Source organism: Neovison vison, chromosome 10 (genome assembly GCF_020171115.1).
Source record: "Neovison vison isolate M4711 chromosome 10, ASM_NN_V1, whole genome shotgun sequence".
Lineage (NCBI taxonomy): Eukaryota > Metazoa > Chordata > Mammalia > Carnivora > Mustelidae > Neogale > Neogale vison.
This window is the reverse complement of record NC_058100.1, coordinates 38298896-38326566: the sequence shown is the minus strand read 5'-3', so window position 1 is coordinate 38326566 and position 27671 is coordinate 38298896. Positions and strand designations below refer to the sequence as shown.

Sequence of the window (27671 nt, the reverse complement as noted above, 5' to 3'; positions counted from 1 at the left end):
ACAAAACATCTTCTACCAACTCCCTACTTTCTCCTGAGGAACTGTCCTCTTCCTCCAAGCCTTTAAGCAATGCTCGTGTCCCTGAGACACAATCAAGCCCATGAATCACACTCTTATTCAAATTTAGAGCTATCTGACTTCCTTACAAAATAACCTATAGGATTGTCACCTCATGTCTCCTATTTTTTTCTCAAGCACTTGCTTGTGGCTTTCTTTTTGGCATCCAGGTGGGTCTATCTTAATGCTCATTGAATATCTCCACTTGGATGTCTCACAAGCATTTAAACTTAAGCCTGTCCAAAGCCAAACTCACTATCCTTTTCTTCAGAATTTTTTCTCTTGTGTATTCTTTTGTGATTTCTCTAAAGTTTAAAATCCTTATGTGGGCCCATACCAAGAGCCCATTGTGATTTGGCCTCTATAAACTTTCCTTGCTCTATTTCCTACCATGTCTTCTTTGTTGGCTCACTGAACTGCCAAGTCTTGAAAAACTTGATGATGTATCATAGTGTTTCACTAATTAGTACTTTTCCTTAAATAGGATTCAACTAAGAAAAGAATACCAAAATTGCCTCTTTGGTCCTCTTTGTTTGGTTACATCCCCTAATTCCTCTGTGATTATCTTAAGAATTAAATTTTATTAGACGTACCATTATATTGAATTGTAGTTTTTTGTTTCCATATTTCTCTCCTCCCCTGGATTGTGACATTATTGAAAAGCCCTGGACTGTTCACCTTTGAATTCTCCACATCTAGCCCAGCGTCACAGTGGCATAAGGGTTTAATTCTTGTCTCGTCATCTAAAAACAACACAACATGGGGCACCTGGGTGGCTCAGTGGGTTAAACCTCTGCCTTCGACTCAGGTCATGATCTCAGGGTCCTGGGATCGAGCCCTGCATTAGGCTTTCTGCTCAGCGGGGAGCCTGCTTCTCCCTCCCCCTCTGCCTGCCTCTCTGCCTTCTTGTGATATCTCTCTCTCTCTCTGTCAAATAAATAAATAAAATCTTTAAAAAAATAAAAACAATATAACACAAAACAAAAACAATGGTCTTACTTTTGCCGGTCAAATACCAGAGGATATTCATATTTTTGCTTCTTCTCTGTGAACTTGTTTTCTTCTTTTATTTCTACCGGGTATTCGTTAACATCACACGGCAAAATGAAATCACTTGATTGTGATAGTTCGAACATTCTTCGCTGTCCAAAATACCCACAGTAATGACCACTGAAGGCATGCCAGAGCCTGAGGAGAGGCAAAGGTAGGGAGAAGAAAGTGACTGGAATTCAGTGGAAGTTATTCTGTCATTTATACGGATTTTTCACTGATACATTAGGGATTTGGAGCTTGATTCTCAGACTCTTCCTATAAATACATGAAACTAATCAGAGCAGATCCATATTTTTAGTTAGAATTCTAATCTATAACAATTTTAGGAACTGTCAACTTGAATCTGTACTTATGAAACCCATTCAAGGAACAGATCTTTCTTAAAATAACCCTGCTCATTCAAGGTGATCAGAACCCACGCTGGCTCGGTATTAGCTGAATTAGACCTTTGAGTGGGCTACATCTCAGTTGTTTACCTCCATATCCACGTCAGGAGAACTTGTGGGATGGGTTTCATACGGACTCTTTTCCTTTTACCAAACCCTCTCAACCTCTGTCCATAACTCCTACTATTAAGGAAACACCATACTAATTTCTTAGGCCTGAGCTCTTAAATGGCAGAAGAAATGGCTCCCATCTGTATTCATTATTTCTCCATCGGTTCAGTGTATGAGGTCCCTCTAGCAGGCTACTTGCTTTAAAGTACTACAGAATGTTGTTTGCAGGAGTATATGCTCTAGGTCTCAAAGAAAGACAAAATGCTATGTGGAAGATCTTTATAACTTGATTTCAACCTCAGAGTAGCAAACAATGGACACAGTCATCATGACCCATGAGGAGGACAAGCTAAATGAGTTAAGAGGTAATTCCACAAAGTCCAAGTGGTTTCCCAGGTCAAGGGGGGCAGTCGTTGAGGATCAGACAGCAGAGGGATCCAGCCAGCACTGCTCACATCTGACAGCATCCTAAGAATGTAGCATAAACACTTGATATCCCCTACATATTTGAATTCCCCAACACTGTCAACACTGTGCCCTTGCTAGAGCCTTGACCAAAGTAAAATGGAGCAGCCCTTCCAGCATGGAAGTTAGAGGGTAAGGACTACCTTCAGGACAACTCCAAACTCCCTGTGTTCTTGGCCAGACCTGAAGCAGCTTCTGCTCTCCTTGGTTTTGTGGCATTTGCTCTGGCATGTGGACTTCTCCTAGACAATCGGTCCCACCTCGCAGCCTGATTTCCTGTGCCTCAGATACAGATCTTCACCCCTTCTAGCCTCTGTCCAAGAGCTAAGCCTTTATTACAGTATAAAATCCTCATCTCTTTGACGAGAAAGATTTAGTGTTAAAATTGCCTACCCTGCTAGAGAGCAGCAGTTAGTGTTCGCATAGGATGGAGCTTAGTTATGAAGAGAACCGTCTCTGAAGGAGCTAGTCATAGAGCTACTTTTTCTGAGCTGCGTATCCAGGGAGATCTTCACTTGAAGGAATCTTGGAAGTGACTTCTCTGTGCCAGGGGTGACTGGTCTGAGAAGGGACTGCTTTTAACAAGGGACTGTGTGCACATGTGGCATGTGGTGTGTGTGTGTGTGTGTGTGTGTGTGTGTGTACGTGCTTGTGCTACCATCCCCAATTAGCACTTCCGCTGACAGGTAGCTGAAAATAAGCTGGAACAGAGACCCAAGGGACAGAGTCGTGAAAACCATCTATAATAATGAAATGTCATGTCCTTAACTTTTCCTATGAATAAAACAACAGATTCCCTTTCTGGCTGAGGAAAAGCTCTATCGGACTCCAGGTTGACCTTACCCCCACAGACTTACCTCTAACTCAACATTTCTACAAGTTGACCTTCACTCTTCCACACTCAAAATATCTTCCTCTTTGGGCGCCCCCTCTCTTCCCAAATGGCACCAACATTCACTTGAGTTGTACACGCCAGGAGATATCCTTGACATCTGTCGCTTACCTCCCCTTTCAGTTAAAGTTTCTGCCTCCCACATTTTACCTCCTAGACAGTTCTCGGACCCAGACTATTTCCTTGGGGCACGGTTGTGACTGCCCCAGTCCAGGCCACTGCCGTCGGCACAGACTTCAAACTGTTCTCTCCGCTCCCACCTTGCTGCTCTGAAATCCATTCCCTGCATGTTATTTTTTTTTTAAATGTAAATCAGATGATGTCAGTCCTTTGCTTACAGTCCGTCGGTGGCTGTTCTCTTTCAAGGTGAAGATCCAGATCAGTCTCAGGTCCACACAGGGTCTTTTATACAATGCCAGATACTCCTTCCTTTGGCCTTCACTATGTTTGAGCTCTCCAATACACTTTGAAGTCTCTCTACTTCTCTCGATCATTCCTGACTTTATTCTCCCAAGAGGATAATTCATTACCATGATTTTGAGGCATTTTAAGATGTAGCAATTGGTCTCACAAAGTGTCGTGACGTTTCCTTTCTCTTTGTCAATGGGTATGTGTGTGTGTGTGTGTGTGTGTGTGTGTGCGTTTTCAGCATTTTGTGTGTGTAACCTTAGCATTATCCAGGTGATGAGAAACAAGTAGACTTTGCAAAATCAATCCCACTGTCTGTGAAAACCTTAGCTCACTCCCATTTTCCTCAGCATTAAGTAGCACTTTGCTACTATTTTCTTTGTGACTTTTGACCCTGTGTCTCCTGTGGCCCTCCCTGGGTGTGGGTCCATCTTTCTGAGATAATCATCTTGTTAACTCTTCCAAACGAGTCCACCAAAACACACGTTTAATTAAGTATTTGTTATACTTCTAGTGTAGATGAGCACGGCATCTCATCTCCTTGGGAATGGAAAAGAATTCCAAACAATGGCCATCTTTTCAAAGCCCTTTGTGCATATGACTCTTTGTTCATGATTTTATTTATTTTAATTACCCAATCAAGAGTGTATTCACGAAATATATATTATATATATATAATATATATATTTGAATTTTAGACCCAAAGTTTGACTTCTCATGCTCCAAACCCTAAGTTCGCAATATGGAGGTCCATACCTTACTGAGCCATCGATGGAGGCAGTAAGCACCAATTGCTTGTCTTCTATATAGATTACTTGAACAATTTCTAAAGAATGAGCACGCCAGACAAGCAGCTGCTTCAATTTCTAGAGAGCAACAATAAAACATATCCCTTGCAATAAGTATATGCTGATCAAAATCCAATCTTGAGCAAAACCATTAGCCACTAATGAGCCAAGCGTATGAGTGAATGGTGTGGACGTCTGTACAAGATGTCGTCCCTCTCTCTGGTGTCTGCTGATCTGCACATATCCCGGGAGAGGAAAGATCTTATGTCTTAAGCAATTTTTCATTTAAGTGAGGATTAACAGTGCCTTTAGTTGAGGATTACAAGATGAGCAGATGAAGGAAAAGCCTTAGGAGGAGGGGTGTTGGGGAGGCCAAGGCAGAGTGGAATCAGGAGCAGGAGGGAGCAGAGATGAAAGGTGAGGACCAAAGGGGAGGCTGGCAAAACTTCCCAGCCTAAAATTTTATCCAGAGATAGCCCTGGCTGTTTTGTTCTTTGATTGGTATGTTCCTTCAAGTTGTGTGTTATTCTCAAGTGTAGAACCCTAGATTTGCCGACTGGGGAGCTGGCTCTGCGCCAGCGTCCCCTTCGAGCATGTTCCCTTTCTCTGATGATCCCAGATCAACATGACTTCTTCCTGGGTCATCTACCTAGAGCATTTGTGTGGCTAGAATTCTGGCAGCTTGGGAGCTGTCCTACGAGTCTTCTACTCATTTAGACTCTAACCAAGGCCAGACACAATTCCTCCTACATTTTTTGACTTTCTGACTCAGCTCCCTCAAGTTGTTCTTAGAAAACCAGGGGGAAATCTGCCTTCTCCTACTTCTTCCTGTCTCATAGCTGGTCAAGAACATCTTGGCATCCAAGAGCTCTTTCTCGGCCTTGGGATGGGATTCATCTCTAAGGTGAGTGTTTCTCTACTATGTGCCATATCTACAGTAAGAAACATATTTTACTTCATGATCCAGTAAACAGATAAAATACCTGCACATGCATTCTGAACGCATTTCAGTATCATTCACACACAGATACTTAACCTAACTCAGTGCTCTGCACGCTGCTATTGTCTAGTCTGTTCTGCTGCATTCCATTCCACTCTATTACCTTTTCTTAATGAAAATACAGTCACCACCCCTAAATTGATTTTATGATTCTAAAGTGGGTTATGACCTGTACTTAGAAAAACACTGCTCAGGGGCACCTGGGTGGCTCAGTGGGCTAAAACCTCTGTCTTCAGCTCAGGTCATGATCCCGGGGTCCTGGGATCGAGCCCATCGGGATCTCTGCTCAGCAGGGAACCTGCTTCCCCTTCTCTCTCTCTGCCTGCCTCTGCCTACTTGTGATCTCTGTCTGTCAAATAAATAAATAAATAAAATCTTTAAAAAAAAAAAAAAAGAAAGAAAAACACTGCTCAAAGACTTTTTTTCCTGTAGATCCGTGTATATTATCATAAGAATGATCTCTCTTTAGGTGGGCAGATTTTGACTATCCTATCTCTTAGAATATTTTTATTACATGGAGCATCTTTTAAATAATTAATAATTGTTAATTATTAATTAGTAGTATAGGTATATTTATAACTAAATAATTATTAATTATTTATGAATGATTGATAAAGAAAATAATTAACACCTTATGTATAGACTGACCTATTAGATTTCGGTTGTAGTTGTAATCTATAACTGCAATTGGCTTCATTCATGGTGCATACTGGTCTGTGCAGAGGCGAGGCCTCCTGTAACCAGACCCTGTAGTATATTTGTTTTTTTTTTTTTTTTTAAGATTTTATTTATTCATTTGACAGAGAGAGATCACAAGCAGGCAGAGAGGCAGGCAGGGAGAGAGGAGGAAGCAGGCTTTCCACTGAGTAGAGAGCCCAATGCGGGGCTCGATCCCAGGACCCTGAGATCATGACCTGAGCGGAAGGCAGAGGCTTAACCCACTGAGCCACCCAGGTGCCCCTCTGTTGTATATTTGTAAATAGGCAGCCATGTACGAAGTGGAAAAATACATTGTCCACATCCAGAAAACACTGAAATGAGATTGACTATAGAAGAATTTCAATGAAGTGATTAAAGTCTTTGCTTTTAAGTTGGTAAAAATGCTTTAAGTCTAATTCAATATTATGTTACAGCTTTGTTTTTAAGATTTTTCTCTTAAAGGTCTGTAAAGGTATTGTTTGCCAGTTTATGGAAAGTCCATTTACAAAACTATAGGCTTTGGGTCATATTTTTATGTCTTAAAATTAATAATGGAATATGATAACATTGCAATTCAGAGAAAACAGATAACTTTCCACCTATACATGGCTCAAGAATGTTATTTGTTTTTGTTCCTCTCACAACATGCCTTGACCGTAGGCCAGTTATAGCTGTTGATAAATGAAACTCTGTGCTTCATGAATTTGAACATTGGTTATTTTTTTTTTTAGATGTTATTTATTTATTTATTCGACAGACAGAGATCACAAGCAGGCAGAGAGAGAGGAGGGAACAGGCTCCCTGCCGAGTGGAGAGCCCGATGCAGGGCTCGATTCTAGGATCCTGGGATCACAACCTGAGCTGAAGGCAGAGGCTTTAACCCACTGAGCCACCCAGGCGCCCCTGAACGTTGTTTTCTATTTGATAGCAGGGGGGGTTATATATACGGGAGGAATATTAGATTTGAGGATCAGAAGCCTATTCTAGCCCCAGCATAGTCACTACCTGTCTGTGTGCTCCTAGGCAAGCCGGTCTCTGATTTCCCCTGGGCAAAGTGGAGATAATCATATGAAAGCTAAACATCTGAACATTATAAGACTCTGATTTGTTCCTGGAAACAAAAAGAAAATTCTAGGGATCAAATGAAATAATGTTTGAAACAGTAACCATTCTGTGACACTCTGCAAGGAATCCAATCCTCATCTACGTAACCATATGTCACTGCCTATAATCCCAAAGCAAAAAAATTGCTATTTGCTTGCTTTTTGGATTTGAAATATGAACGTAAAGGGAAATAAGCCTAGGGTAAAACAGTGCTTCGTTGCTGCAACCTTTAATTAGTGTTGAATCTTTATAACATATGTAGCTATATTTGTATATCCACATTTACACAAAAATGCATATTTAAATGGTTATGAATAAGACTGGTGACATTTACATTGCATTAACATTAAAAAGAGCATAAGACATGTTTGAATTACAAGGAGGATTTAGCCTAGATGTGAGGAAGAGTTTCTTTCTTTGAAATTGAGGTATAGTTGACACACAATGTTATGTTAGTTACAAGTGTACAACACACTGATTAGACAACTCTGTACATTACTCAGCGCTCACCACGATAAGCATGGCTGCCATCTGCCACCCTCAAAAGTCGTTACAGCATTGTTGACTGTATTCCCTATGCTGTACTTTTCATCCCCATGACTTTATTATAATGATTGGACACTAGATTAGACTTGTAAGGAAAAGTTATAGAATCTCCTTCTGTGAAGATATATAAGCTATATAAACTGACTACAGAGGACTAGACAATGTGTGAACCCTTTAAAGCTCTAGGATTCTGCATAAATTCTCTCAAGTAAGTGAAAACATGAAGATGACCTAAAGTAGCTCACTGCGGGCTCCCTCCCTCACTCATCCTCTCTTTTCACCACTAAACCATTGTTATTTGGCACGTAGCTTGTTTCTTGTTTCTGTTTTTATTTTAAGTATAATTAGCATATAATGTTATATTAGTTTAAGATGTGCCATTTAATGATTCAACAATTCTATACATTTCTTGGTGCCCATCAAGATAAGAGTACTCTTAAGATTCAATAGTATTGGGTGCCTGGGTGGCTCAGTTTGTTGAATTACTGCCTCCAGCTAGGTCATGATCCTGGAGTCCCAGGATCGAGTCCTACATGGGGCTTCCTGCTTACTGGGGAGTCTGCTTCTCCCTCTGACCTTCTTCCTCTCATGCTTGCTCTCTCTCATTGTCTTTCTCTCAAATTAACATATAAGATCTTAAAAAAGAAAGATTCAATAGTATTAGATATGACTCAAGAGTAGGGAGTCATGTCTTGTTCTGTCTTTTGTCATATCTAGCACAGAGAAATGGTTAATTAGTATATTCTGGTTCATGAATTAAACTAAGACTAAAGTTCTTACCTTTTCTTCGTGGGGCGGATCCAGGAAGGAACTAATACTGCAAAGGATAACATGTCCTTCTGTATAAAATGTAAACATTGGAATCTTTAGTTAGATATCATGTTATCTAAGCAGATACTACCCAGACCACCAAACTAATTTGACTTAGGCATTTATAACAGTAAATAAAACAGAATCTGAAAAACCAGAAATGAAATGAAAGAAAAAACTGTTATCAATATTTATATGTAGGAATCCTGTTTTGTTGAGTATACATGGCAACTTCATTATGACTTATTATTGTTGTGGATACTCAGAGTTCTTCTAGATGTCAGGGTAGATGAAATAGAAATAAACGCACCATTACAGAGAATCATCCTACAGTCCAAATTACAAAACTAGATTTAAAAAAGCAACAAGGACTACATCTAGGCATATTCAAACTACAGAAAGAAAAAAAATCTTGAAAGAAACTAGAGGGAAAAAAATAACTTGTTTATAAAGGAACAATATAAGAATTATATCTAACTCCTCAGAAAGTGTACAAGCAAGAAGAATGGAATGAAATATTTAAGGGTTGAGGAAAAAACCACCAACCTAGAATTCTGTACCTTGTGAAGTTGTCCTTTAAAAATGAAGGGGAAATACAGACTTTCCCAGACAAACAGAACTTGAGAGAATTTGTTGGTAGTAGACGTGCCTTGCAAGAACTATCAAAAGAAGTACTTGGGATGCCTGGGTGGCTCAGTCAGTTAAGCATCTGCCTTTAGCTCAGGTCGTGATCCCAGGGTCCTGGGATTAAGGCCCACAGTGGGCTCCCTGCTCAGTGGAGAGCCTGCTTCTCCCTTTTCTTCTGCCCTTCTCCCCAACTCAGGCATGGTCTTTCTCAAATAAATAAATAAAATCCTTTAAAAAATACTAAGAGTTCTTATTCATTCATTTATTTATTTAAAATTTATTTATTTATTTATTTATTTATTTATTTGACAGATAGATCACAAGTAGGCAGAGAGGCAGGCAGAGAGAGGAAGGGAAGCAGGCTCCCCGCTGAGCAGAAAGCCCCATGCGGCGCTCCATCCCAGGACCCTGGGACCATGACCTGAGCCGAAAGCAGAGGCTTTAATCCACTGAGCCACCCAGGCGCCCCTAAGTGTTCTTTTTAAAAGATTTTATTTATTTGTCAGAGAGAGAAAGCACAAGCAGAGGAAATAGCAAACAGAGAGAAAAACAGCTTCCCCACTGAGCAAGAAGCCTGATGCAGGGCTCCATCCCAGGACGCTAGGATCATGACCTAAGGGGAAGGCAGAAGCTTAACCTACTCAGCCATTCAGGCATCCCTGAAGTTCTTAAAAGAGAAGGAAAGTGATATAGGTAAGAAATTCAGATTTATATAAAGAAAAGGAGAGCATAATAAAAGGAGTAAGTTAAGATAAATTAAAAACTAACAGCAGTTTATTTAAAGCAGAAACAGCAATAATATATTTGACAATTGTATCTTATAGATACCTGAACCGAATAACAGCTATGACATAAGGGATGGGAAGAAGAACCTAGGAATACTTTGTTATTATAAGGTACTTGTACTACCACTGAGGTGGTGTAGTGTTGTTTGAAAGTGGATATGAATTAGTTGTAAATGTCTATTTCAAACTTTACGGAAACCACTCAAAAATTTTTAAAAAGATCTAATTGATAGGCGAAGAAAAGCTATGCTAAGAGAAAGTGGGATGATATAAAATGTCCACTTAATGGAGACATACAAATGGCTATCAGACACATGAAAAAATGGTCATCATCACTAGCCATCAGGGAAATTCAAATCAAAACCACATTGAGATACCATCTTACACCAGTGAGAATGGCAAAAATTAACAAGATAGTAAACAACGTGTGTTGGAGAGGATGTGGAGAAAGGGGAACCCTCTTACACTGTTGGTGGGAATTCAAGTTGGTGCAGCCACTTTGAAAAACAGTGTGGAGATTCCTTAAGAAATTAAAAATAGAGCTTCCCTGTGACCCTGCAATTGCATACTGGGTATTTACCCCAAAGACACAGATGTAGTGAAAATAAGGGCCATCTCTTACCCCAATGTTCATAGCAGCAATGGCCAGTCGCCAAACTGTGGAAAGAGCCAAGATGCGCTCCAACAGACAAATGGATAAAGGAGATATGGTCCATGTAACTATGAAGTATGATGCCTCCATCAGAAAGGATGAATACCCAACTTTTGTATCAACATGGATGGGACTGGAGGAGATTATTCTGAGTGAAATAAGTCAAGCAGAGAGAGTAAATTATCATACAGTTTTGTTTATTTGTGGAGCATAAGGAATAACACGGAGGACATGGGGAGATGGAGAGGAAAAGGGAGTTGGGGGAAATCGGAGGGGGAGATGAACCACAGGAGACTGGACTCTGAGGAACTAACTGAGGATTCTGGAGGGGCAAGGGGTGGAGGGTTGAGTGAGCCTGGTGTTGGGTATTGTGGAGGGCATATATTGTTTGGAGCACTGGGTGTGGTGCATAAACAATGAATTCTGGAACACTGAAAAGAAATTTAAAAAATAGATAAAAATTTTTTTTAAAAACCACAAAAGGCAGAAAGAGAGTTGAAGACAAAACTAAGAACAGAAAACAAGGGTAACAAACAGAAATCAGTAAGAAATATGATAGATATTAATTCACTATATCAATAATCACTTTGATGTCAACAGTCTAAGTAAGCCACTTAGACTGAGATTATCAGAATGGATTAAAAGACAATACCCAATTATATGTTGCCTACAGGAAATCCACTTTATACGTAAGGACACATTATAGATTAAAAGTAAAGGGATAGAGAAGGGTTTGCCATGTTAATGCTAATCAAAAGAAAGCAAGAGAAGCTATGTTTAAAACAGAGAAGGCTTCAGAGAAAGAGAAATTATCAGGGATGATTGGGTACATTACATAATGATAAAGGGGTCAGTTCTCCAAGAAGACCACAATCCTTAACATGCACATGCCTAACATTACAGTGTGAAATTAGGTGGGGTGAAAACTGACGGAATTAAGAGGAGAAATAGATAATGCCCTTTTATTCTTTTATTGTTGAAAGCTTCAGCACCCCTCTATGAGAAATGGACATGAGAAATGGACAGATCCAGCAGGCAGAATAACCGTAAAGACATAGTTGAACTCAAAAACACCATCAGTGGGCACCTTGGTGGCTCAGTGTGTTAAAACCTCTGCCTTCAGCTCAGGTTATGATCTCAGGGTCCTGAAATGGAGCCCCATGTCAGGCTCTCTGCTCAGCGGGGAGCCTGCTTCCCCCTCTCTCTCTGCCTGCCTCTCTGCCTACTTTTGATCTCTGTCTGTCAAATAAATAAATAAAATATTTTTTAAAAAAACCACCGTCAGTCAACTAGATATAATTAGTATCTGTAGACTGCTGCATCCAAAATGTATTAATCTCAAGCTCTCATGGAACATTCACCAAGACAGACCACATTCTGGACAATAAATTACACCTTAACAAATTTGAAATAATAGAAATCATACAGTGAATGCCCTCAGTTTACAATAGAATAAATTGGAGATCAATAAGAAAAAGAGAGCTGGAAAATCCCAGAATAAGTAGAGATGAAACAAAAATTATAGATCTAAATTATAGATCATAGGAAAAAAAAACTCAAGAGAAATCTTTAAATATTTTGAACTAAATAAAAAGGAAAATATGACATCAAAATTTGAGTAAAGCAGCAGAAACAGTGCTTATAGGCAATTTATATGCATATGTTAGAAAAAAAGTAAGAGCTATAATCCAAGCTTCCATTTTAGGACTAGATGAAAAAGAGTAAAATAATCCAAAGTAAACAGAAGGAGAGGAATAATAAAAATCTGAGCAGATATCAACGAAACTGAAAAAGAGGAGCCCAATAGAAAAAAATCAATGAAACCAAAAGCTGCTTTTTCTCCTCCCAAGGTTTTGTTTATTTATTCGACAGAGAGAGAGAGAGCGAGCAGCAGGGGAGGGGCAGGACCCTGGGATCATGATCTGAGCCAAAGGCAGACACTTAACAACTGAGCCACCCAGGTGTCCGCAAAAGCTGGTTCTTTAAAAAGATCAATAAAATTTATAAACTTGTAGCCAGGCTAACTAAGAAAAAAAAATCTCAGAGGAATTAAGAGGATAATAAAGGAAACTATGAATTCTATGCCTATAGACTTAATAACCCAAATGAAACAGAAATATTCCTTGAAAGACACAATCTGCCAAAGCTCACACAAGAAGAAATAAATCATCCGAGTAGGCCATATTATTAAAGAAATTAAAGTAATTAATAACATTCTCAAGCAGAACCCATTGGGTAAAAATGGATTTAATGGTGAATCCAACACACAGTCAAGGAAGAAATCTTAACAATTCTCTACAAATTCTTCCAGAATATAGAAGCAAAAGGGAATACTACTTAGCTTCTTCAGTGTGGGCCAGCATGTCCTAATACCAAACCAGACAAAGACATCATAAGAAAACTATAAACTAATGGCTCCTATGAACATAGGTACAAAACCCTCACGAAATATTAGCAAGTCGAATCCAAGACGTATTAGCTCAGGTCATGCCGCTGGGGTCGAGCCCTGAGCTGGGCTTCATACTGCGTGAGTATGCAGCCTGCTTGAGGTTCTCTCTCTCCCTCTGCTCCTCCTCCCCCACCCCTTCTCATGCTCTATCTCTCTAACAAAAGGAAAAAAAATTATACACAATGGGCAACATTTAAAAATCAACTAATGTAGTCCATCACATCAACAGGCTTACGAAGAAAAATCATATGATCACGTCAATAGATACAGAAAAAACAGTTGATGAAATTCAACACCAATTCATGATATAAAGTCTCAGTTTAGATATAAACCTTACACCTTTTCCACACAAACGTGCACACCAATAAACCAGTTCAAAACAATTCTAAGGGTAACGTGTGTAAGTATAGAACTAGAAGAAAGTCTTAATGACCTCAGGTTTGGCAATGACTTTTCAGATACAACACCAAAGCCACAGTCCATGAATGAAAGCACTGACAAGCTGGACTTCTTTAAAACTGAAAACTTCCAGGCGCGCTTGGGTAGCTCCATCGGTTAAGTGTTCAACTCTTGATTTTGGCTCAGGTCATGATCTCAGGGTCCTGGGATCAAACCCCGAGTCAGTCTCCCCACTCAGTAGACAGTCTGCTAGAGATTCTCTCTGTCTGACTCCCTTTTCTGTGCTCTCTGTCTCTCAAATAAATAAATCTTTAAAACATTGAAAAGTTCTGCTCTGCAAAAGACACTATTGAGAGAACAGAAAGACAAGCCACAGACTGGGGGAAAATATTTGTAAAAGGCATATTTGATAAAGGACTCTTATCCCAAATATACCAAAAACTCTTAGAAGTCAATAATAAGAAAATAAACAACCTGATTTAAAAAATAAGCCAAAGATCTGCACAGATCCCTCAACAAGAAAACAGACAGATGGCAAAAAAGTATATGAAAAGATAAACGCCATTGTATGTCAGTAGAGAAATGCAAGTTAAAACCACAAGGAGATACCATTACAAGGCTTTTAAAATGGCCCAAATCCAAAACATCGAGGACACCAAATGTTGAGACGGACGTGGAGCAACAGGAATGCTCGTTCATCTCTGGTGGGAGCGCCAAATGGTATGGCTGTTTTGGAAGACAGTTTGGAAGTTTCTCACAAAATTAAACACGCTTTTACTATATGATCCAGCACTGTATCCCCTGGTATATACCCAAAGGCATTGAAAACTGTTTTCCACACAAACACACACAGATGTCTACAGCAGCTTTGTACATTATTGCCAAAACGTAGAAGTAACCAAGATGTCCTTCAGCGGGTGAATGGATGAGTAAACTGCGTCCATCCAGACAGTGGAATCTTATTTGGCCCTAAAATTAAACGAGATATCAAGCCATGAAGACACACAGAGGAAACCTAAATGGATTATTTCTAAATGAAAGATGTCTGAAAAGGCTATGTAGTATGTGATTTCCACTACTATTTTCTGTGAAAAGCAAAACTGTGGAGGCAATAAAAAGGTCAATAATTGCCAGAAGCTGGGGAGGAGGGAAGGAAGGAGAGGCAGGACGCAGGGGATTTTTGCTGGAACGACTCTCTGAGGTATTAGAATGGTGGATGCTTGTCACCAGACATCTCTCAAAACCCGTAGAATACACACGGCCCCGCGTGAACCACGCATTTTGGATGATACTGACATGTCGTTGCAGGTGCTGCAGTTGTAATGAACGTACCACTCTCTTGCAGGATATTGAAAGTGGGGGCAGCCAGGGACTTCCTGAGGGGTGCCGCCCGCTGAGAACCCCTCTCTTGCCTTTGGCTCAGGTCTGATCTCAGGGTGCTGCCACTGAGCTCTTCCGTTGGGCCCCATGCTCATCAGGGAGTCTGCTCGAGACGTTTCCCCCTCTCTTTCTGCCCCTTCACCCCTAGCCCCTGCATGCACGCTCTCTTTTAAATAAATAAATAAATAAATCTTTTTTAAAAAAGTAGGGGGAGGATTGTATTAGGGAGGGTAAGGGCAGGATGTGTATGAGAATTCTCTAATTTCTACTGATTTTTTCTGTGAACTTGAAGCTGAAATTTTAAAAAAAAGCCCATTTAACAACAACAACAAAAAACCAACAACAACTAATAATGTCCTAGGATTCCTGATTTAAAACAGTGACTAGACAGCAAACTACATAGCTCTGTTAACATCTACAGTGGCACAGGAATAGGAAGCCTAAGGTCATAACCTACAGTCTTCTTTAATTATACTATAGTTGAAGCTTGATAGGATCCCAAACCCACCCACTCTAGTTATCTAGATCACAACAAAAAACACAAACCTCAAGAAGTAGAAGGACTCTGTGATAACGAGGTGTTCCCTCTTAGTAACCCTGGCAGAGATGCCGTCTGAGACTTCTGAGGATAATGTCAAATTTTAGTTCTATGTATTTTGCTAGAAAAAACTTATGCCATAGTAGAGTAGGTACAGTTAGTGCAAAAATATGCAGGCAAATATTTTTTAAAAGGAATAGATTTGCTTGACCTTAGATTTTTTTTCTGGGTGGCTGTAAACAGAAATGATGATAGAAACCATACAGATGGACATATAAAAGAGTTCAAGAATAAGGATATTAGAGTATAATAGGACAGGTGGTGAGCAATAAAACCAGATAAAATAAAGATAACTTTAAACATATATTGTAAAGTTCCTGGTTATACTGAATATAAATATAAAAAAAATTCTCTGTAATTTCCAGAAGACTGAATTATTAGTAATTATTAATTGGTGCCACAAACTGGTTTGTTGGGACTTTTGCAAAATAAGTTTTGAAATGAGAACAATGTTCTTTAAGGAGAAGATGTAAAATTTAAATATTAATGTAACAGCAGTATCTTGCATGCAAATCTCAAGATTACTAAATTGGCAAATGATAAGTGAAGGAGTGGGTATAGAACAAAAGGAAAGGTAAAGTGGGCCAAGCTTTTGTTTAACTGAAAAGATGCTGTTTCAGTATAAACTCTAACAAACTGGGTAGGTTTTTTTGTTTGTTTGTTTGGTTGTGTTGTTTTTTTTTTTAAAGAACTTAAACACTAGTAAAATTTAAAAATGCATGCACACACACACATAATCTTTCAAAGTTGGGAGAGATGAAAAGAAAGAAAATTCAGGATTTATTTTAAAAAATTAAAGAAAGAAAATACAGCATTGAAAAAGAGAATTGTTGGGGCACCAGGATAGCTCAGTTGGTTAAGTGTCCGACTTTTGGTTTCTTCTCAGATCATGATCTTAGGGTTGTGATATCAAGTCCTGTGCCCTGCGTGGGGCTCTGCACTGAGCGTGAAGCGTGCTTAAGATTCTCTCTCACAGGGGTGCCTGGGTGGCTCGGTTGGTTGGGTGACTGCTTTTGGCTCAGGTCATGATCCTGGAGTTCCAGGATCGAGTCCCACGTCAGGCTCCAAGCTCCATGGGGAGTCTGCTGCTCCCTCTGACCTTCTCCCCTCTCATGGTCTCTCTCTTTCAAAAAATAAATAAAACCTTAAAAAAAAAAAGATTCTCTCTTGTTCTCTCTCTAAATAAATAAATAAAATCTTTTTTTAAAAAGAGAGGATTGTGTTACATGAAAGGGTCAAGACCAACTCTATGAGTTGTAACAATCAATATAAAAGTCCCCTATTGAGAAGAATCCCTTTCCTAATTAATGCCATTATTCCCCTTAATAATGAAGATTAATGCAATATAACTTCCAAGATTCAAAATGAAAACTGTACACTTTTCCCATATGTAAGGTGAGGGAACAGGTAGTCCTATTTAAAGATGGAAAAAAAAACGTACCCCATTTAAAGATGGGGAAAAAAAATAGGATGTCTTGCTTTAAATAAAGAGCTGGGAATGGACTAGGTTGTCAGGACACTCATTCATTGTTCCATTTATTCAGCAAGCCGTTCCTAACACTCTCTCACGCTGAGGCATCCTTCTTAGTCTTTTGTCTCAATAAAAGTTCTGTGTTATCCTATCTGCACTTCTTGGTCGTGCAGGTGAGGGAGCTTCCTGGTGCCGACGCCCTGAGCAGGACTTACCCATGTTCCCGGTCAGAAGTATCCGGCTGCACAAATCCGTACACAGCGACGTCAGAGAAATGGCAGAATGTTTTGTGAAAGGCAGCATATTTTTCAGCAATTTTCCCTGAATAAAGTAGGATAATAAATTCTATAAAATATTAATATTGGAGTTAAATTTCTCTTTAAAAATTCCATCTAAAAATTATCTCTACAACTGAAATAGGATTCTCTTTTTTGTGATTAAAAACTAACTGAGATTATCTGTAGGGACTGACTTCCTTGAAATGAAATATTCATGAAGATGTAACAACTATGAATTAAGAGCAACAGACTCTGATCATTACAGACCCCTGCTGTACTTGGGAGTGATTCTTACGTTTCCTATGACTGTTTCCATGCACTTCCTCAGACCTCTTTTCTGGGTACAGGTTTTCCTTCTAAACAAACATTATTTTCAGGTTTAAATGTACTTCACTTGTTTCAAGCAGTAATGTTATTACATTTGCCTTTCCAGAAATATCTATTGTTGAATGTTGACGCAAGACAACGGGATTGTAAGAGATTCAAATTGAGCAGATTGTTTTTCATCTCTTAGGATAAGTCAAGGCCAGGAATGACTTCCACAGACACCGTATTAGAGAATAAATACCCATGCTTCGGAAGAAAGAATTTGCACCTGCCACTCGTATCCTGAGATTTACTTGGATCTAATCTTTCTTCTGTTTCTCTCTCTTATTTTGGCATTGCTCCAAAACTTCAGTACTCTCAGGGAAAGCTGTTGATAGTTCGTATTTTCAAACCAAGGGTTTCCCACTGAGAAGCTACAAGCTACTGATAGACTTGGGCGTTTTGCCCAGCAGAGAGCTGTGTTGTTCTGTGATGCTGGGACCCACCCTCTGCCATACCGAACAGTTGCTCTTTCTTGGGTTTCCCAAGCCTCTCTAATGATTTCCTTGTCACCAAGTTTACATCCTTCCTTCTATCATGTCTTTATTGATTTTATGAACTTTAAACTCCACGACACTCTGCTCCAAGTCATTTAAAACCTTCTGGTAAATAAAAGTTATTTTTTCATGGTAAAATACTTAAGGACACACAGTACGATGTAATAACTTCTTCCAATAGCTTGGATAACTAAAAATTTATAGATATTCAAACACTTGAGTGTTCTTATATTCTTTTACTATATCATTAATATCCTCTAATATTATTTACATGTCCAATGAAATATTGAGTGGTGTGTAATCATAGCTTGATTTAAAGAAAAGAGTGGTAGGGGTGCCTGGATAGTCCAGTCCATAGAGGATTTTGGGGTTATAAATTTCAGCCCCACATTGGGTGTAAAGATGACCTAAAAATAAAACCTTAAAAAAAAAAAAAAAGAAAATGAAGATTTGAAATAGTTAATTTAGCAGTTTTGACCTCTTGAGTTACAAAATGGCCTGTTGTAAAGTTTGGATAGCACTTTCAGGGAGCAGGCTGCAAAGCCAGCAATTTGGCTAAAAGGTTGAAGAATACTAGAAGTGGATGTACTCTAGAACCTTAGGTTAGGATTCATTGAGTACTACTTCTATCTCTCTCTGCTGCTCCAGGTAAGCAATGGGCCCCATCACCTCCAACTTCCAAAAGCGAAGGTGTCCGTCCTCATGAGCGGTGACTATGACAGGGGGCTGAGTATCGATGACACCGGTGCCTGCAGGATATTTCTTGTCCACTGGCTGTTGCGGTCCCGCTGTGACATCATGTTTCTCACCTACAGAAAAGTTAATGAGCTACCGTGGGTGTTTACAATACTTGGAATTTCAAATTTTATAGACTATAAAAGAGGAGGCAGGTAGGAAAATAGTAAACCAACACATTCTTTTTTCTTAGAACATGTTTCTCAATCCCAGCAAACTTCACTCAGGGCAGAGGACAAAAAAGCATTCACAAACAGAATCCTGGATCACTGGAAAAGCCTGAAAAGTTTATTTTGACCCTATTACAAAAGCCTCTGCCCTGTATATAACAGCTAAAAGTCCATATACATCCAGTGTAAGACTTGCATGTCCAAAATGGTTTATGAATCAAGTATAAGTTTGAGGAAATGGGCTGAAGACTAAGAGCTTCAGTAATGTATTGGGTTTTTAAAAATCTAGAATTAGTATTTAAAAATGGAAATTCTACCTCTTAGAATACAGAATCTTACACGTCAATATCTAGTCACAAAATGAATACATTGTAGGTGTGACTGTGTGGCTCAGTAGGTTAAGTGTCCAACTCTTGACTTTGGTTCAGGTCATGATCTCAAGGGTTCTGGGATCAAGCCCTGTGTTGGGCTCCGTGCTCAACATGGAGTCTGCTTGCCCCTCTCCCTCCGCTTCTCTCCCAACTCATGCTCTCTCTCCCTCTAAGATAAATAAGCAAAATCTATTTTTTTAAAAAAGAGAACATACTGTACCTTCATTAAGAGTATTCTATAACCTAAACTCCCTGTTGCAAAGGAATTGTTACAAACAAGAGGGGTGATTTCATACTGACCTTTAACTTCATTGTCGTGTATGCTCTGTTTGCTTCCCTGAATTAGGGGAGAAAACAAGAAAATATTTCTGTGACATTGTAAAGAAACGAGATACATTGGGTGAGTAGATTTTTCAGGGGAATTCACATTCCTTTTTAAAAAATTTTTAAATATTGGAGTATAGTTGACACACAATGTTACATTGTTGCTTTAGTTTTAGGTGTACAACTCCCAACTAGACAAGTCTTTACCTTATGCTATGCTCACATCTGTCCCCATACAACGCCATTCTAATACCACTTGACTCTATTCTGTATGCTGTATCTTTTTTTTTTCCTGTGACTTATTCATTCTACCGCTGGAACGCTCTGCCTCCTCCTCCCCTTCACCCATTTTGCCCATCTCCCCACCCCTCTCTTCTGGCAAGACCTTTGTTCTCTGTTAAATTTACATTTCTAAGCATTAGGGTTTTTAAAGGTTTTTTTAAAAATTATTTTTATTAACATAAAATGTATTATTAGCCCCAGGGGTACAGGTCTGTGCATCGCCAGGTTTACACTTCACAGCACACACTATAGCACATACCTTCCCCATGTCCATAATCCAACAACTCTATCCCTTCCCCTAGAACCCCCAACAACCCTCAGTTTGTTTTGTGAGATTAAGAGTCTCTTACGGTTTATCTCCCTCCTGATCCCATCTTGTTTCATTTTTTCCTTCCTGACCCCCCAAGTCCCCTCCCTCGCCTCTCAAATTCCTCATATCAGGAAGATTCTATGATAATTGTCTTTCTCTGACTATTTCGCTAAGCGTAATACCCTCTAGTTCCATCCACGTCATTGCAAATGGCAAGATTTCATTTCTTTTGATGGCTCTAAGCATTCATTTCAGTTAGTTTTGAATTAATTCTGAAAAAATGTATCATAGAGATCATGATGTTCACAAATAGGGTAACATTCTCGTTACCCTAGAGAGCCACATTCTCGTGGCTCAGGTAGGGCTTAATGATAGGAGTAACCACATCTGAAAGGCATGCCAAGTTCTTGGTGTCTGTGATCTCCAGTTCTCTCGGCAGCCCTGTGAGTTAGGCTTTGTTATTCCTTTTTTACGGATAAGAAACAGAAACTCAGAGATTAGGTGATATATCTAAAACTAGTCAGAAAATAAAAGGAGCATTTGGGATTGAAGTGTTCCGTCTGTCTGACTCTTACATCCTTAAAAGTTTATTCTTTCCACAAAACTAGTGGTTCTAAAACAAGTTTTGCAGTAAAAAGTCTCCTTTAAACAAAATCCTCCTAGAGATGTAATGTGTAAAATCTATAAAACCGGGACTGAGAACAGAGTTTGAAATCCAAGTTACAAGTTGTGCTGTGAAATGTGTTTTACTTTTTAGCAAAAGAGATTGCCTAGAATTGTTTTATGATTTTAAGAAGTGTAAAAGCATCTGTAATTTATTTTATTTATTTATTTTTAAAATTTATTTTATTTATAAGTACACGTTGATGATTTGCAGATATGCAAAGCCTTGAAAACATGGGAATGAATGATGAGCACAGTTTAGACACTGTTTTCTAGGAAAACGAGTTTTTAAATGCACATGTACACACAGAATTTCCCCACCTTGACCCTCTGTCAAAGGAGGGGTTCACACGGGACAAATCACCATTTCTGAACCAATGCTGAGTGTAACGGGAAGATATACTCTATTTCTTGCTTACCTTGCTACTCTGTGGACCTTTACTAGAATCACACTGGGATGAAGAGCACACAGAATCCTGGCTCGGTCTCCTACAAGGAGAGGGAGGAAACCCAAGGAGGAAAGGTGAAGACAATCCATCACACCCGAAGTGCGCTTGTCTCTGCTTGAACTTCTGTGGGTCGCTTCTCTTATCATCTGTGGGTCCTGAGCCACTTCCTTAAGACACGAGTCACACCTGATACCTTGTGTTACAACGTTCATCTGTCTGGTGTTGCTAGACACTGTTGGGGAGCCTTGGTAATTAAGATTGATTGTTGCTCGAGTCTGGGAAATAAAAATTTGCCCTGTCCCAAAGCTCAGGCTAGATTCAGTCACAGAAGCTGACCCTGAAATAGCAGAAGTGGGCTGGAGCTGGGCCCCTGGGAAGCCTGGCTAACTTCTGCTCCGTGGTATTCAGTCCTGGCCTGGTCATCTCGGTAGTGCTCTGCTGGAATGGGCTGGAAAGTGGCCTAGGTTCTGGCGCAGGGATCGATATGGAACAAATCTTCAAAAAATAGTCTCAGAAGGCGGCAATTTCAAGTCAAGGGGTAGGGAAGTTTCTATACACGGGCTCATTGCTGCTTTTGGTTTCTTCCCAGGAGATATGTTTACTGTTACGTGTTGCCTGAAAATCAGAGCTCTCAAGCATATATGAAGAGGACAAAACAAGGCCCTGCTCCCTCAGAAAGGGGTGGACATGGCCCAGTTTCAGTGACTGTCCTGTGACAGCAGCTGTCAGGGGCTGTCACTTTTGCCCGGCAAGTGCTTCCTTCTGCCCCATGTCAGTGCTCACAGAAGCCTCAATTTTGGCCACAGTGTGGTCAGCTGCGCATTTGCTATCTCCTCTGCTGGTGTTAGAGATTGGTGTGAGGCTGCTGTGGGAAGGGAGATTAGAACACCGCACCGCAAAGCGGATCCCCGGGGACCCCCTGCCTACAAAAGGCAGCAACAGGGAAGAAAGCTTAAGCCAAACAGGACAGCCAACTTGTCCTCCCTTGGTTGCAACTTCTGGGATAAGCAGAACTCTTGGGACATCGCTACATATATCTGAGCAGTATTTCTTCATCAGGAGGTACCGAGTTACCTTGCACATTCGGGGTTTCGAAAGAGGAACAGGATGTTGTTAATCCTAAAGCGTTTGGGATCCAAATCAGGGTCCACAATGAAGCAATCTTCAGGTCTGTACCTGGAAGGAAATACACATTCACAAAATAAACACTTACAAGTTAAGGCAACTCACACCACTCATTTGATACACGCCATGATGAGCTGATTAACTCCCGCAGTGTGGCTGTCCTGGAACACGAGAAAAAACCCAAAGGTATAGAGCTGGAAGCTGTCTTCCTGAATGAGGCCCTGTGCAACACTATGACCATTTGCGGTTTAAAAGTCTTTTAATCCAAAATGAAATAAAATGAAAATAAAGAAAGAAACAAACAGGAGCGCCTGGGTGGCTCAATGGGTTGGGCCTCTGCCTTCGGCTCAGGTCATGATCTCAGGGTCCTGGGATTGAGCCCTGCATCAGGCTCTCTGCTCAGTGGGGACCCTGCTTCCCCACCCCCACCCCCGCCTGTCTCTCTGCCTACTTGTGATTGCTCTGTGTCAAATAAATAAATAAATAATCTTTAAAAAATTTAAGAAACAAATGAGCAAACAAATAAATAAATGTCTGTTAGCCCAATTAACTGGTCTAGTCAGCCTAATTGTAGGTCAGAGTGGGCTTACAGATAAGCTCCTTGAAGTGTCAGAAAATTTAAAGAATAGAATTCTACTCTTTGAGTAAATGGAGGGACAAATTTGAATAAAATAGGGCGATTAACCTCAGGGAGCACAGAAATGAGTGAAGGGGACAAGCAGGTAATTCAGGGGCGATCCTATTCTAATGGCTCACTTCCCACCAACCCAGCTGCCAACAAACCATACATCCTTCTGGGCTGCTTCCCGGGGGGCACAGTGATAGTCCCTCAGCTGCCTAGAGTGGTACTTCATGATCGGCTCCTAAAGTCACACTTAACCTTCTTTACTGAAAGTAGATCTTGTAGCAAAGCATTCCTTTTCCTTTAGTGGGAATTGCCTCTGCCAGTTTGCCCTGCAGAGTGATGGAGGAAGGTCCTAGGGAGTGAATCAAGCTCTGGAGAAAGGCCTGTGAGCTTGATGATGTGCGGAGCTCGAACTTTTTGGATTCTTCTGTTGTGTGGGTGAGCCAAATGATTAGTAATCAGCAAGAACAATTTCCAGTTTGGACCCAAAAATGCATGAGCCTTTGAACAGGAAGAGAAAGGCTATTTCTCCTGACTGGTGAAGGGATCTTAAGCAAATCGGAGGTAGAGGTAGAGATGGCTTCTGCCACCAACATGGAAACCACCTTCAACTTTAGAGCCTTTTTTACGCTGGGCCCCAGCTACATTCAACAGTTCTGCACTAAACTGGATGTTTTGCAAAATACTAAAGTGATTCTAAATCAGTTATTTTTGTATAATCATCTTATCATGGGAAGGGAATATGATGTATGGCTCACTGTACTGTTATTTTTCTCTGGAGGTTGGGTTTGTGTGCCTTTCTTGGCAACATGCCTACCCCTTCAACAAGGAGCATCTCCTCCTTCAAGTTGGGAACATTCTTGGGGGGCTTCCCTCCTAAAGCTGTGGTAGCAAAACTGCTTTAATAAGAGGGTAAAGAACGGCACAGTGCATATTGGTATGGGTGACAAGGGGCAAGTAAACCTTGTCTTTCAAAAAGGCCAGGTGTGAAAGGGAGGAATGGAAGGATGGTAAGAGTTCCAGGGGCAGGGCCTCGCAGGGGTGGGGCTGAGGTACAGAGGGAGGGGGCTCCAGAAAGAGCTAATTCAACAGAAGGTTGAAAGGAGAATCAATTCAGGATCCAAAGAGGAAAGGAGTATGTCCCTTCAAAAGTTGGTTCAAAGTAATGACTCAGACTTCGACTGGAAAGAGGCATGGCGTCCAAGTGGACCAGGAGTATGTAAGGCATTATAAGTCAAGAGGCAAAGATGTCTTCTGCATTTTCCTCTTTTCCCTGTCCTTTCTTACTCTTTTCTCCCTCTTTTACGCCTCTTCTCTTCCTCTGAATGCTTCGATAGTCTTGATTTTGTTTTTATTCATTCATTAAGGTTCTTGACCATCTTATGCTTCAAAGTACAATATTACAATTTCCTTTGACATAGGATGTTCATGCATGGTTCCTGCTTACAGCCCAAATAGCCAACTGGGGAGAGCTGATTGTTTATGACCCATCCATAGCAAAAAAATACCTTGTTATATTATTTCCTTTACAGCCAATGGTCAGAACATTTCAAAATGGATAGTGGAGGTGGGGGAGGGCACTTGAAGAGCTCAGTTAAGCATCAGATTCTTGATTTCATCTCAAATCACGATCTCAAGATTGTGAGACCAAGCCCCGAGTCCAGCGCCAAGCTCAGTGGGGAATCGATTTGAGATTTTTCTTTCTCCTCTCTCTCTGCCCCTCCCCCATTTCATGTGTGTATGCGCTCTCTCTCTCTCTTTAGAAAGAAAGAAAGAAAGAAAGAAAGAGAAAGAAAGAAAGAAAGAAAGGAAGAAAGAAAAGAAAATAAAAAGAAATGGATATCAGGGAATGGATAAAGCTTTTGGCCATGGGTACAGGGAAAATCTAATTGGTTGATACTGGTTTATGTAATTGCATATCCACACCCTGTTAGCACTGAAAACCCATCGAGAATGCCACTTACCATTTGACTTTGGTGACTGAGTAGATGGTGGTGTCACTGGGAATATAGGAGGAGGAGATACACGGGGGAGGGGTAGACTGGGACAAAGTTTGGGGTTTTAGGGGTGTTGTTGGTAACCCAGATAGTAATTCCAGATATGTGTCTTTAAAGCTCCAGGGAGATTAGTGTTTAAGACTCATATTTTAACTTTTTTGTTGAGGTTATAAATTTGGACAAGATTCCACATGAAAGCATGTACTAGAGGGATAAGTGTAAAAGTCAAGGCATCTGAATTATGGATTATGAATACTTAAAGTTCATCTTATTCATATAATTCTGGGATTTGGATATCAGGAGCAAATCTCATGAGTGTAACTTCCAGAAAAGCCTCTCCTGAGAGTTATCATTACTGCTCTGCCACTGTTATTTATTGCTTAAAAAAAAGAAAAAAAATATTGAATGTTACTTTGGCTCTATTGCAGTACAACTTTTATATTGCTTAAGGAAAAAAAAAACTTACAGTTCTTTGACAGTAAAGTTTATAAAATCCCATAAGATAATCACACCATTTAAGGTTCCAGCAGCAATCAAATTATATCCTTCTACTTGTAATAAATCAATGCAGTTCACTTCCGTACTGATGTCAGGACTCTGAAGAAGGAAGGAAACAGACGCATGGACCAGTATCTAACCACTATGTGTACACTTTGTTATTCTACCATTAAGACAAAATATCTTATGATTTTTTAAAGTTACTTAAAGTTACTATTATAAATTACTATGAAATTTAGTAAAATTGAGTTAGTTTCACATTAAAATTTTTTTAACTTGCTGAATTCATTAAAATAACAAAATATTCTCTTCCATCTACTGACTCCTTCCTCTCAGCCTTGACTTACTCTTTCTTGACCAACCAACGGTGAGATCACCTTGCCATCCTTCTCTTCCCTTCAGACTTCTTGAACATCTTCTGCATTGGATGATTCTCCTCATTAACCTCCTTTTCACTCACTGATTGGCTTCTGCTCCATAGTATACAATGAAAACTTTTTAAGATTCAGTTATTTATTTGAGAGAAAGAGAGAGAGAGAGAGCACACAGCAGAGGGAGGGGCAGAGGGAGAGGGACAGAGAGAATCTTCAAGAAGACACCCTGTCACGTGTAGAGCCTGAATGCAGGGCTCGATCCCAGAATCCTGAGCTGAGATCAAGAGTCCAGTGTCCCTGTGAAAACTTTTTCTATTTAACACTAAGCACTTTCTTTCTTTCCTTTTTCCCTCCCTCCCTCCCTCCCTTCCTTCCTTCCATTAAAGATTCTATTGATTTATTTGAGAGAGAGCACAGAGAGGGAGTGGGAGGGAGAAGCAGACTTCCCACTGAGCAGGAAGCCAGACTCAGGGCTTGATTCCAGGACCCCAGGATCATGACCCGAACTGAAGGCAGATGTTTAATTGACGGAGCCACCCAGGCGCCCCCAACAAACTCTTAACTTAGAGAACAAACTGCTGGTTACTAGAGGGGAGGTGGGGGAGGCGATGGATGAAACAGGTGGTGGGGATTAAGGAGTGCACTTGTCGTGATGAACACAGTGTGACATAGGGAGTGTTGACTCACTCACTGTATTGGACGCCTGAAACTAATATAGTGTCTGTTAACTCTACTGGAATTAAAATTTGCAAAAGGACGAGATCGTGCCATTTGAGAAAAACATGCATGGACCTAGAGGGTATTATGATAAGTGAAATAAGTCAGACCAAGAAAGTCTAATACTGTATGATTCCACTTAGAAGTAGGATCTAAAAAACAAATAAACCAGAAGTGGAATTGAGCCTATAAATACAAAGAACAAGTTGAGAGTTGCCAGAGGGGGAAGGGAGTGAGAAGCTGGGCAAAAAGGAGCTGGGAAGAGGGAGACACAGGTTTCCAGGTGCAAAAGGAGTAAGTCATGGGAATAAAAGGCACAATACAAGGAATAGAGTCAATGATGGAATAGCAATGTATCAGGACGGATGGTATTTACACTTGCAGGGAACAGAGCATAATGTATAAACTCTTAAAATTACTTAGTTGTGGGTGCCTGGGTGGCTCAGTCGGTTGCGCATCTGCCCTCGGCTCGGGTTGTGATCTCGGGGTCCTGGGATGGAGTCCCATGTCGGGCTTCCTCCTCAGCGGGAAGCCTGCTTCTCCCTCTCCTCCCCGACTGTGCTCTCTGTCACTAGCTCTGTCTCTCTCAAATAAATAAATAAAATCTTTTTTAAAAATCGCTAACTTGTACACCTGAAACTAATGTAACACTGTGTGTCCGCTATACTCAAATTTATTTTTTTAAAGGTTTTATTTATTTATTTGACAGAGATCACAGGTAGGCAGAGAAGCAGGCAGAGACAGAGGGGGAAGCAGGCTCCCTGCTGAGCAGAGAGCCCGATGCGGGGCTCGATCCCAGGACCCTGAGATCATGACCTGATCTGAAGGCAGAGGCTTAACCCACTGAGTCACCCAGGTGCCCTATACTCAAATTAAAAAAAAAAAAAAAAAAAAAGATTACAAGTGTATAATTCTTGTCATTCTGAATTGCTCTCTCCTTCCTGAAACTTCTTACTCTCTTGACAACCTGGACACTAGACCCTAATTTTGCTTGTGTCCGTATGACCTTCCCTTTTCTGTTTCCTCCTGACAGGCTCTTTCTCTGCCAATCTGTTAGATATGAGTATGCTGAGAGTTTACCTCTAGCCCATTTGTTTCTCTTTTTTCCAACTCTTTTTGGGCAGTCTTGGCCCCTGTGTTTTAATCATCATCCCAATCTCAATGCCCTGATCATCTAGCCCGTCCCTCCCATAAGCTTCAGGGTTGTATA

General features: G+C 40.3%; 1 protein-coding gene across 1 annotated transcript in view; it reads right to left on the bottom strand.

Moving 5' to 3' along the window:
• Positions 1-27671, bottom strand: part of WDR64 (WD repeat domain 64) — a 115036-nt gene that overhangs the window by 9609 nt on the left and 77756 nt on the right. Inside the window, exons 14-22 of the mRNA XM_044267023.1 lie at positions 25339-25469; positions 22200-22301; positions 21096-21165; positions 19398-19434; positions 18491-18630; positions 16896-17001; positions 8290-8348; positions 4129-4238; positions 1057-1245 (exon numbers count right to left, since the gene is read on the bottom strand). Of these exons, the coding sequence (XP_044122958.1) occupies positions 1057-1245; positions 4129-4238; positions 8290-8348; positions 16896-17001; positions 18491-18630; positions 19398-19434; positions 21096-21165; positions 22200-22301; positions 25339-25469 (944 nt within the window). The remainder of the gene's footprint in view (positions 1-1056; positions 1246-4128; positions 4239-8289; positions 8349-16895; positions 17002-18490; positions 18631-19397; positions 19435-21095; positions 21166-22199; positions 22302-25338; positions 25470-27671) is intronic.